The sequence below is a fragment of the Corvus moneduloides genome, chromosome 9 (assembly GCF_009650955.1).
Source record: "Corvus moneduloides isolate bCorMon1 chromosome 9, bCorMon1.pri, whole genome shotgun sequence".
In the NCBI taxonomy this organism is placed as follows: domain Eukaryota; kingdom Metazoa; phylum Chordata; class Aves; order Passeriformes; family Corvidae; genus Corvus; species Corvus moneduloides.
In genome coordinates, this window is record NC_045484.1 from 22,841,414 (window position 1) to 22,853,660 (window position 12,247).

The 12,247-nt window shown below is 61.6% G+C and overlaps 1 protein-coding gene across 1 annotated transcript in view; it reads right to left on the reverse strand.

Moving 5' to 3' along the window:
* The window catches only part of PTCH2 (patched 2), a 21,355-nt gene extending 13,924 nt beyond the window's left edge, over window positions 1-7,431 (reverse strand). The window contains 5 exon segments of the mRNA XM_032118318.1: window positions 6,898-6,931; window positions 6,933-6,980; window positions 6,982-7,020; window positions 7,022-7,092; window positions 7,269-7,431. Coding sequence (XP_031974209.1) covers window positions 6,898-6,931; window positions 6,933-6,980; window positions 6,982-7,020; window positions 7,022-7,092; window positions 7,269-7,431 — 355 coding nt within the window.
* Window positions 7,432-12,247: the final 4,816 nt, after the last annotated feature.

The following is a 12,247-nucleotide window of genomic DNA, read 5'->3' on the forward strand; positions in this document are numbered from 1 at the left end:
TCCCCCCCAGGGGCAGCCAGAACCTCCCAGACTCATCTCAGAGGGTTTGGGGTCAGATGAGCCCATGCCAGGTCTTGCAAAGCCCCCCAGCCCGGGGCTGGCCCCCTCGCAGCCAGCCGGCTGGTTATGACAGCAAGGGGACCTCCCACCATGCTCTCCCAGTGCAGGAGGTGGACAAACCTCGTGGTGCCCTGTCTCCAAGCACCCAAGGGTGGGGGGCAGCGAGCTGAGTGTGCCAGGGCAGCATGTCTGGGTGGCATGGGGAGGGCAGTGGGTCGGGGCAGGCTGCCAGCCCCACACAGAGCCCTCCCTGCCTGTCAAGGGTGAAGGCGAGGGAGGGATGTGGGAGGTGCTGGGGACCACAGAGAGGCACTGGTGTCTCCCCACGAGACACATGCTGCAAAAACCAGGCTGTGTCCCCTCAGGGTGGGTAGAGGCCATGGTCAACAGCACTGCCACCACACTGCAGATGGTACCCAGACACTGCCAGTGTTGTCACCACTTGGGTGACTTGGGTGGGACAGGATGGCGGGGAGGGAACACTCCTGGGTATGCATTCTCGCTTGGCCCCCAAAAACCAGGCCCTGTCCCGCTTGGCGTCATGGGGCTACGGGATGTGGCAACAAATGTTGTTGAGTCCCAGATTCGGCTGGTGCACAGCTGATGACAGGGGATGCTGCAGCCCTGGCCCCAGCTCCAGCTGGGCCCACTAGCAAGGGACTTGACGAGCAGCCCCCTTTCTACAGCACAACATCCCAGTGCTAGGGTTGGAAACCACCACAAAGGCACAGCTGGGAGTGGGGCAAGGTCAGGTTGAGATCCCCTGGGAAAAGCCATCCCCATGGGGAACCCCCTTTGCAGTACCCCCACTGCTACAAGAGGCACCCACGGGGGCAAACAGCGGCACAGACTGAGTGCATCCCGCTGGCAGAGATGCCCACCCTGGGTGATTAGAGCCCCGGAGGCTTCAGAGGGATGCCAGAACCATCCTGCAACTCAAGCACTATCCCGTATCCCGGTGGGAGGGGGTCCCGAGGCACCGCCCCAAGCATCCCTCGGCTGCCGCTTCCCCGTGCTGAGCGGCGTGCAAGCCGGAGGCCACCTTCAAAGTGTTGTGGGGCGGATTAGCTGGATTAGGGAGGCAGTGAAAGGACCCATGCTGCTCCGGAGGAAGTCTCGCCCAGGGCACACTGAAAGAGCCATTTTTACCTGTCCCGGCCGCTACCGCCAGCCTCGCCAAAAGCCCGGCGGCCCCATCCTGTCAAAACACGTCCTCCCGGCCCCATTCACCCCACGGCTGGTCCCGGGAAGGGGGGCAGCTGCGTGACAGATGGGTGCCCCCAGCAGCACCAAGGGACGGACGAGGGCTCGGCGCCGCCCCAGCACCTCCAACTAAACCCAGCCCCACCGAAGGGGCTCCCAACTAAGTCAAGAGGGGCGGCAGAAGACGGGGATGCCTTCAAAAAGCCAGCGGCGGAGGGGCTGAAAGGGCCCGTTTGGGGCCAGCTCCCCAGCCGCCGGCCCCGGCCGAAGTCTTTTGTTTAACGGCAAAGCTAAATTAATGTCTTTATTACCCCAAATCGGGGGGCGGCGGTTCCCAGCACAGGGAGGGGGGCAGCCGGGAGCTCGCACCGCCCCGGCCAGCGCCGAGGGGACAGCGCGACCCCCGAAAAAGAGAGAGAGGGGGAAAAAAAAAAAGGGGGGGGGGAGAGGGGATTCAGTTGGGAACTATTCACCGCTAAGACTCCTGTCAGCATTGACATAAATTTCCACTGGTGTTGGCATTTAGGCATTTGCCATTTCCATATGTATAGGGCTGCCTGTACTAATTATGCTAATCACCCCCTCTGTTGGCTGCTGTGAAAAATGGCCACATTAGGCACTCCACTGCTTGCTAATGTCACTTAATGTGTGGTTGAAACATACATTCATTCCCCTCTGAATGGTGAAATTTTTCCACATTGCTGGCTTCATTCAGGCAAGAAATGAATTTTTTGAACTCAGACCACTTTTCCAGGCCCGAGGGAGAGGCAGATAATAAAACCCTCTTCTTGGGCCCTGGCGCTGCCCCCTCCCAGCCGCCAAATAACATTTAAAACACACAAAAAAAAGAGCCCCTTCCCTAAGTCCGTAGATATGTCCAAGTTAAAAAAAAAAAAAAAAAAAAGAGGGGAAAGAAAAAGGAAAAACACTTTCTAGGAAATAAAAAAATATATAAGTTGAAAAGCAAAGCAAAATGGATAGGGGCAGACAAGCCACAGCCATCTGTAAAGAGTCTTCCAGTCTCTTTGGGTTAATTAGCAAAATTTTCCAGCCCAAAAAAGCTGATCAAGCTGTCAAGGAAGGGAAAAGGAAGAGCAAGAGGTTTTGCACTCACCTCCCAAAGATAAATAAATAAAGGTGAACTGCCTGGACCCCATCTTCTGGTGGGTGGGGGGCTACTGGGTGAGCTTCCTTCTCCCCCCTCCCTTCTTGAGAAGAAAGGTTCTTTCAGAGCCAGAGGGGACTTTGGAGCAGAGGGGAGAGCCAGGCAGGCAGGTTTTTTGGGATAACAGGGACCTCAGGAGTTCGTGGCAGCAACATCCCAGCTGCTTCTCACTCCTCCGAGCCCCTGAGGACAGGGGCACAGTGTCCCCACAAATACCCAGACCCTGCAAACAGAAGACAGCAGGGTCCTGAAGGAAAAATCCCACCAGGCCAAGCAAGACAGTCCCCAAGGACCCTGGGCTGTCCCTTCCCTTCCCGCAGAGCAATACCTGTGTCACCACACCCTAAGAAAAATGGGGACCCTCTTTCCCCAGGACACCCATCTGGAGACAGAGCAGGGACATGGCAGTCCAGGAGCCACCCCTTAGGAGTGAAGCCAGCTCTGGCCAGATCCTAGCAGGCGTCTTGCTGCCCCAGGACACGGGGACAAACCTGCCATTAGAACCCCCCAACCTGTCAGTACCAGCCCCACACAGTCCCCCCAGATTCACCCTCTCCTTTCTCAGCCCCTGCACAAACATCCCACCCCACAAACCCACCCCCCGGCAGCAACGAGACCACCCACCTCTCCGTGTGCCCACCCAGGAATGGCTGTGGCATCCCACTCAGCCCCACTGCTGCTGTCCCACACCCCTCCACGGGACCCACCAAGCACAGTGGGACAGGGGCTGGGAAGAGGGGCCACACAGACAGCGGAGAGGGTGTTCAATCCCCGTCCTTGGCTTCCTGTTGTGGCTTTCCCATTCCCTATGCCCCTCTCTCTGCAAAGAGAGTCAGCCAGTGTCTCCTCTCCGTCTTTCCCTGTCGCGGGGGGAGCTCCAGGCTGCATCCCAGCCCTATCCTGGGTGCCGAGGAAGGGATGCCCTGTGCCAAGAACTGTTGCAGAGATCAAAGAAGGACAAAAGCCACTGCCAAGAGGGTTGGGGGTGTCTCAGCTTTGTGCCCCAAGCTGAGAACAAGGGAGTAAATTCCCCTCACCCCCATAAGATGAATCCTATTTCATCCCACCAGCACATTTAGGGTGTCCATGACCCCTCCGAGAAAGGGACAGGGTCTTCTCCAGGGAGACTCGGCAGCTCTTTGAGAGCGCGACGGCTGTGCGGGGCGCTCGGCTGTTCCGGTTAGGAATTAACCCGGCCTTCCTTTGAACCAGCCCTCAGCGCTATAAATCAGGCAGACCCATTCACCACCCAGGGCTCTGCCTGCCCAGAGCTTGCCTCCCCGGCCCCTTGGCCCTAAAGACGCCCTGGGAGAGCCAGGAACAGCTGCCAGGTGTCTAGAGGTAACTCAACACTCGCCGCTAGCCGGGATTTCAAAGCCTCCGAGTGGCTAATTGCTTCGGAGGAGCCTAATTGAACATTTCCACAGTCGAGTCCAATTTATGGGGTGACACAGCCTCCTTCCATCTCCCAAACAGGGATGCAGGTCAGGCGTAACCCCAGAACACCGCAAGAACCCCTCAGCCAACTCCCTGGTCTAAGGACATTCCCAGAATTGGGACAGGGGACCCTCTGCTTTCCCACAGTGGCTGGGATCACAGCCGAGGCTCAGGAGGACATACCATCAGTATGGCCCGAATGCTGACCCCAGTCATGGGGCCAGAACAGGGCTGCCCCACCCTGCTCCCCTCTTTGGGGAGGAGGGGGATGAGACAGCAGTACCATGCTCCCATGGGAAGCAGCTCCCTTCCCTCCCCTGCTCGCCAGGATCCCAGCTCCCAGAGGGCTGAGCTCAGCCTGAAGCGGGGGACTGTCTGGCACAGGGTCACACTCTGCTTCTGCAGCTCTGGGACCTCACCTGGGTGAGGTGGTTTGGGCTGGAGCATCACCACCCTTCATCCCTCAGCCTGGCTAGGCAGAGGCAGGTGATCAGGTACAGTCGCCACAGGCTTCCTGAAACCCTAAACCACCCTGCCCCCTGAGCTGGGACTCACTGGGCTAGGATGATGGGCCTGGGATTCCCTGCGCACATACCCTGCCCCTTAGACATCCCACAGCGCTGCCTCAGGGCTAGGATGAACCACACTCCCACAAGCATCTCACAGACCCAGAGGAGGTAGGAGCTCAGGGACCCTGGGGATCCCAAACCTTTGGAACCAAGCTGATGAGGCACCAACTTTTCCAGCCAAGGAGCGAGAACTGCATTGCTTCAGCCTGGCAAAGTGGTACCAGGCTCACTGCAGAGGATGCACACTCCAACCCTGCCACACACCGGGGAATGTGAGAAAATAGGGGCTGAGAAAAAACCCAAAGCAGCTTCAAGTGCTCTGGATCCAACCACACGGTCTGGGAAATTATGTCCCGCTCTCCAGGGGCATCCAGGCCCTCCTGTCCCCTGATAATGCCCATCACCACAGCAGCAGGATGGGGTGCAGTGATCAGGGCAGGGTATACACGGGGGATGCTCTGATCTCACCAGAAAAGTGAAGCTGAGACCAGTAATGAGGCCAGGACCTACAGATGGTTATGGGGTGCAGCTCCACAGCTGATACACGAGACTGAAAGTGTCACTGCAAACCTTCCTCCCACATCTTGACCCATGTGTGCCTGCCAGGGACCCCATGGGACTAAAGCCATCTCAGACGCATCATCATTGTCGGTCACAGGTTGTGCCAGCGCCTGAGGACACTGGGGCTGTGCCTCCCAAGAGCAAGGCACAGAGGGGTCCGCCCCAAGTGCACACTCCCGGGGGAAGAGCCCTGTCAGGAAGGACAAGGGGAGGCTCTATCACCCTTGGCATCACACGCCATCCTCAGCCTGGCACTGCAGATCCAGAGCAGGGACTGTGCGCAGACCCAGTGCACCCGCTGCCCAGGAAGGGGCAGGACACCCCAGGTCAGCGGTGTTTCACCACGGAGTGAAAAAAAAAAATTAAATCCAGTCCCTGACACTGAAGAGGATGGGAAGCCATGAGAAAGAGAAGGTTCCTGAGAGAGGCCCCCGGCACCACACTACAGCCAGACCGCAGTGTGGGGAAAATCCCCCAAGAGCAGCCGCAGTTGCTCCTGGCTGTGCCCGTGCGAGCAGGGAAGCACAGTGGGGCACAGGAAAAGCCGGGTTTCTGGGCGCTTCCAGCCGTCCCCAGGCTTGGCCCCTTCCCCATCCCACTCTCCACCCTGATGTGCCGCAAGTCCCATTCCCCTTAACAGGAACAACCACAGCCGCTTTCCTGGCCACAGTTCTACAAAACTCTTGACTCCTTGCTACCCCAAAAGCACAATAAAAATTCAATTGGAGCCGGAGCCACGACCCAGAGTGAGGGAACCACGGAGGGAGCACGTCCCTGCTTCAGCAGCCACGGCTCAGGCGCTGGCTGGACCGGGAGGTATCACTGGATTTCTCTGCTACGTGTTGCAGCGGAAAGGGGTGATGGAGACGAGATCCGGGGAGGGGGGACAAACACCCTTGGGGAGTGGGGAGCAGGTGGGAAAGCCGGGCATTCCTGGGCAGAGGTCCGTGCGTGCATCTGTGTGCAAGCAGCCAGGGAGGGCAGAGCTCTTTTTTTTAAATTAAAAAAAAAAAAAAAAAAAAAGGGGGTGGGAGAGCAAAGTTGCTTCTATTGTTGAACCAAATCCAAGAGTAGCTGAGGACCACACAGGGAGCGGGGCGTGGGGGAGGATGGCAGCGCTCCCGCACAAAGATGGCTGACACCCCTCCGCTGAGCAACATCTGCCCCTGCACAGCACCCCGCGGGGACCCCCGCCCGGGGGATCCCCCCGCCGCGCCCGGCGGCACGGACGGGGGGTACGACTCGGGGCGCTGCCCCCCAGGGCCCCCCAAAGCCGGAGGGAGGCGCAGGAAAAGCAAATCCCAGACCCGTGAAGCGGGGCTGCAAGGATCGGGGAGAGAAAATCCACGCTGGAGTTATTAATAACAAAGGAGGGGGATCAGCCGCTTTCCACTCGGAAACGGGGATTTGCTCCTGCCTGACCCTACCCGCGCTCCCGTTCCTCCCGGGCAAGGGTCCCGGGCCGGGACTGGCGGCTCCGCGGCGCCGGCTCTGCCCCGGTGCGGGCTGCGGCCGTCCCCGGGGGTTCTTCCCACCGGGAGGGGGGTGTCCAGCACCATCCCCGTCGCATGTGTCTGCCACCGTCCCGCGGGACCCCCGTCGGGACACGCGTGGGGGTCCCCTCTGCAACTCGGCACCACGCACTCGCGCAAGGCGCAGCCCGAGCGGCCGCGCACACGGGACCCCCGCTCGTGGGCACCCACGGGCCCGTCCTCCGCCGGCCCGCTGGCGGGACGCCCGGCGGCGGCATCCTCATCTTCCTCCTCCCGCCCCGCTCCCGCGCTGTCACCTGCCTGCCGGCCGGCCCCGCACTCCGCGCCGCGCGTGGGGGACAAAGCCGCGGCGGGAGAGGTGACCGGGACCGTTTCCCACGGGCGGCCGAGCCCGCAGGGCCGCGCTTACCTTCCACCCAGAGGTGCTCGATGTCGGTCTCGATGGAAGGCCACCCGTAGCCCCACGGCCAGCGCCCCGAACACCAGCAGCCCCCACGAAGAGCACCTTCCCGCAGTGCCGCTGGATCCGGCAAACCCAGGGCGAAGAGCAGCGCCTGAAAGCGGGCCCGCAACCACAGCGGGTCCTCTGGCCCACGGCCCTGCCCTGCGAAGGGGGCGAGGATCGGGTCAGCCCGGGAGAGGAGACGGGGGAGCCCTGCCCAGGGAAGGGGACCCGCAGCGGGGCGGGATGCCCGCGGCCGCCGCGCTCTGTTGGCTGCGGAGCGGGACCGTGAGTGCCGGAGGTTCACGGAGCCGGGGGACAGGGGGGATTCCCCGCACCCGCCCGGCCCGCCCCGGGCTCCTCCAAGCTCTCGAACTCCCCTCCCCGGCCCACAGCCTCCGCGAGAGCGGGCGATGCTTGCCCCTCACTCACCTCGGGCAGCGGCTTGCGGCGGGCGGCGCGGAGCGGCGGCGGCGCGGCGCGGGGGGGCTCGGCCGGCATGGCGGGGCGGCTGGCGGGGGCTGGGCACCCCCGTTATGTGTGGGCCGAGCGCGGCGGCGGCCCCCATGCGCGCGGCGGGGCCGTGCCGGTTGCCGGTGCCGTTGCGGATGGAGGGCTGTGTGTGCGCCGCCGGCCGCCCGCCGCGCCTCTAAAGGGGAGGCGGGGGCGGGGGGCGCCGGGGCCGGCGCCGCCGCCGCCGCTCCCATTGGCCGCCGCCGCCGCGGGCAGCGCCCATCGCCGCTGCTAAGCAACGGCGCGCCCGCCGCCGGCGGCCACACACCGCGCTCCCCCCCCGCGCCGCCCCGCGCCGCACCGCACCGGCCCCGCCGCGGGGGGGAGCGCGGCGGCGGCGGCACCGGGGCACCGGCACGGCCCGCGCCCGGGGCTGCCCGCACCTCCCGCTCCGGCACCGGCAGCCCTCCACAGACGGGCCCCGGGGACGGGCATCCCCCCTGTAAGCGCCCCCAAGGGGGGGGTACGCTGCCGTCCGCCTCCCCCCCCTCCCCGCCATAGCTGTCTCCCCGAGGATGGGGACCCGACAAGTAAAGCATTCCCTACATCCTTCTTCCACAGCTACTCCGCAAAGGGCAGGCAGCCCCCTGGAGATGCCCCAAGGGATGCACATCCCTACGAAGGGTGTCCCAAGGGCAGGGTGTTGTGCCCATAGCCTCTCCCCGAGGATGACCCGCCCCCGTCCCCCCCCGCATAGGCACCCTCCTTGGTCCATGCATTCCCCCATATGCTCCCTCTCCCCAGTGCTGGGCAGACCCCCCCCATAGCCACCCCAAAGGCCAGGTATCCCTTCCAGGGCCAGGCATCTTCCCACAGCTACTTCCCAAGAGATAGGCAGCCCTCCTAAAGGCTGGATATCCTGCCACCACCCAAGGGGCTTGGCAGCCCCCACATAGCTATATCAAGGGAAAGGCAGTGCTCTCCCAGAGTCTGTGCATCTCTCTTACAGCCATCCCAAGAGATGGGTATCTCTTCTTCAAGGGCCAGGTGTCCTCCCCCAAAGGAGCAGGTATCCCAATTAATGCCTTTTCCCCAGAAAATCCATCCCCCCCCCACAAAAGCAGGCTGTCCGCCCACCCCCAGTGCCAGCTGCTCTCCCTAAAGGCCAGGTATTCCTCCAGGCCATAGTGGGGGGCAGGAAGATGCTCCACTCCTTGGGTGCACCCACAAGCGCTGCCCCGTCCCCTGCCATGGGGAGCCAAGCCCAACCCGCCAGAGCTGGAGGCAGGGGGCACAGAAACCCCAACCATGGGGCACAGGAAGTGTGCTGGGGGTAAATGCCACCAATAATTTGTGGGGTGCTTTGGATTATTTCTCTGCTCATTTCACTCCTGTTCTCAGGTCTTTATTGGATAGACCTGGTGCTTGCTCCCACCTTGAAGGTGCCCCAAGGAGCTGCTGAGGGCAACCAGGGAGGTTGGTAACCAACATGGAACACCCAACCCATGTGCAATGCCCCCATCTCTCCCTTGGAGTAATGCCAGAGATGCTCAACTTGGTGTTTCCTTACTGGCCAAAAATGGGGGAAACCCTGATAAATAAACTGAGTTCCCTGGGGCAGTTTCTCCATGCCCCCCAGGTCACAGCCCCCACCAGCCCAACCTGCTGCTGCCAAGCTCTCCTGGGCCTTAGCGGCACGTAAAGGGTTTCTCCCTTGTCCAGCGATAGGCCTGTAGCATCTGGCGTGTCCCCAAATACAGAAGGGAAACAGCTATTCAGCACTTCTGCTGCCTGATTGCTATTAACAGCTCCCACCATTCCCCTTCCCAGTGGACCCTCACTACCGCTGGGCAGCTGCAGCTTTTTATCAGCTTAGTATTTTAAATATAAGTTGTTGTCCTCCTTTCCAGCATGGCTGGTTCCCCCACCCCGTGTTCCCATCAGCTCCCTATCTGTCATCATTGGTTTCCACCTGGGGCTCTCCCACCGCTGCCCTGCACCCTGGGAAATGTCATCAATGTCCTCAGAAAAGTCATGGAATCGGTCCATGGAGACTCGCTCAGTGTCTGCAGGGCCTGGGGATGAGCTGGCTTTGCCCCATCCCAGGGTATCAAAGGTTTTCCTAGGGCATGGGCACCCAGTGCTGCAGGACCAGCTTCCATGACCCCATCCTGGCTCATGCATGCTGGCAGCAGGGTGCTGTACCACAGGAGCACCATGCAGGACAGGATCACCCCTGGCACCCCTGCCTGCTCCACACCATGCACCCCTGTTCCACTGCCCACCCGCTTGCCACTGTGGTCCCCAGAGACCAGCTCGCCCCAGGACGTGTGTGCCACGGGGGCACCATCATGCTGTGGTGATTTGCACCCCAAGCAAGAGGCTATAGGGCTTGGCAGGAGGGCAGCTGGTTTGGGGATCCCAAGCTTTGCAGAGGGAGTGACGATACCAGTGACAGGGCCAGATCCTGCCACACCAGTGAGGATTGAAAACCCCAACTGGAAAACGTCTGTGGGCAGGACAGGGCTCAGCCTGCCCTGCCCTGACGCCACAGAGATGGCTTTGAGTCTCCCTGCAGGGCACATATTTCCCCGGAGCCACCCGAAAGGGGACTGGGAGCCCTGCAGGCCACCGGCCTTGGGGGATGCAGGATGGGGACAGGGGCTCGGCTCGCACGCAGGGAGACTTCTCTTGCCGCTTCTTGCTGACCGGCTGTTTTATATCAAGGGCGGGAGGGGGATTTGCTGTTCTAGATGGTATTTTAATGGGCAGGCAGGCAGCTGGAGCCTGGGAGAAGCCTGCTTTACATGTTTGGGGTTGTAACAAATAAATTCAATTAAAGGCAAATGGCTCTGCACAGCCCCCCACCCTGCCGCAGTGTCTCTGTGGCACTGGTGGCTGTGGGAGCTGCGGGTGCGAGGGGGGAGCCCCGCGCAGAGGCCACCTGGGGCTCTGCCCACCCTCGCCCTCGCCCCCACCACAGGGAGATGCCGGGGTGAGCTGGCAGGATGCTGGTGGGAGCTGTGAAGCGCAGGGCACCGCACCCACAGAGCACCCACAGAGAGAACGGAGTGTCCAGGGAGTCCACCCTGTCCCCACACTGCGTGTCCCACCCCGCTGAGCAAAGGAGATGTGAAAACCCCGTGGCTAGGAGCCCCGCCACAGCGAGCCACTCCTCAGGAAGGGGCAGCCCAGGATAACAGCCTCGGCGGGCAGCAGCATCCTCCGGGCAAGCAGAGACTGGGCAGAGGCTGGGGCGTGGAACTGGGCTTTGCACGGCCACCATGCAGTCCCAGAGCCCCGTGGCCGGGGGCAGAAGCAAGAGGGGACTTGGCAAGGACATGCCAGAGCCTCAGCACGCTGTAAACAGCCGTCGCCGCAGCAGCAACTCGTCTGCCGGGAGCCAGCGCCGGGCGTTAGTTAGTTGGAAACCAGATGGTGCTCTCCCAACCACCGGCACTGCCCGCTGGCCACGGCCCGGAGCCAGGCGCAGGCTCGCAGGGTCCTCAGGGCTGCACAGCACCCAGCACTGGGGAACCCCATCGAGGTGGCCGGAGAGCTGGGGGTGCAGGGAGGGCCCCACAGATGGACAGGCAATGTCTGTGTGTCCCTGGCCCCATTGCTTCCTTAGCCAAGTACCTGTGTGTCCCAAGAGATGATGTGTCTCAAGGGATGGAGAAGGGAGAGAGCATCCACCGGAGGGGATTGGAGATAGGGTGTTAACATCCCTTAAACCCCCCATGCACCTCTGCATGCCACACCGTGCCTCAGTTTCCCTGTGCCTCCCAAAGAGCAGGGAACAAACCAACAGATGGACCACAGGTCAGAGTCCACTTTGTCCACCCACACAGGGGATAAGATAGCAGGGAAGGGTTAAAGCCCCATCTTCCAGGCCCAGGGAAAGCCTGAGCAGTCGCTGCCAACATCACACCTGGAGTAACTCTCCCATGGGAAATATTACATGGAAGCCCCCATCCCAGCACCACCAGCAGGACCTGGGGCTCCGAGCGCTTCCCCACTCCCCAGCGGTCTTAGGGGCAGGTGCACCGAGGGGGCACAGTGGAACCCATCCCAGCCCTGGGATTCTGGGGGGGTCTGCAGTAAGAAGACAAACAGCCAGGGCTGGGAGGGGCTGGGGGAAGGACGGCATCCCTGGTAGCTGTGGCGGGGGTCTTGTGGTGTTTACAGAGCTTAAAACCCGCCTAAGCCCTGCAGGGCCACGGCGCACAATAGCGTGTGGACGTGGTGACACCGGCCGTCCCCACACCACCTTGGAAGACAGAGAGCCCTGCCACCCACCGCCCAGCACCGGGATTAATTATGATAATGTAGTTCTTTCCCCCTTTGTCACCCTAATGAATGGGCCCCTTTAGGATTTTAAGGCCTTTGTTTGGTGCCTCTTTACTGCGGTATTGTAGGATGGGACTAGCAGGTGGCAGGTCCCCAAACAGCCCCTTTTGTCTACTTTGGGGGCTGTTTTGTGGTGGGGTTGGGGAGGGGGGGTGCGAGGATGCAGGAGCGTGGGTGTGCTGCAAGGGAGCTCCTGGGTGGAACCGTAGTACCCGCGCCATCGCTGTGGGGCCATGGCACCCCATACTGTGCATCGTGGCATTGGGGATTGCTGGCCTCGGCCGTGCCCCGAGCCACCGTGCCCTGGCCTGCTCAGTGGGCAGATGCCGGGAGCCACCGTCTGAGCCCGTGCCTTGATCTTTTACTGCCTGGGCAAATCAATTACCCAGCAGAAAAGTCCCTAAATCCACCACAAAACCCGTTTAGCAGCGCCGTGGTGCTCACCAGGCCCTGGGCAAACCTCTCTCACTGCCGGCACAGAGCTGGAGTGATTTTTCGCAGGGACAGTGGGTAA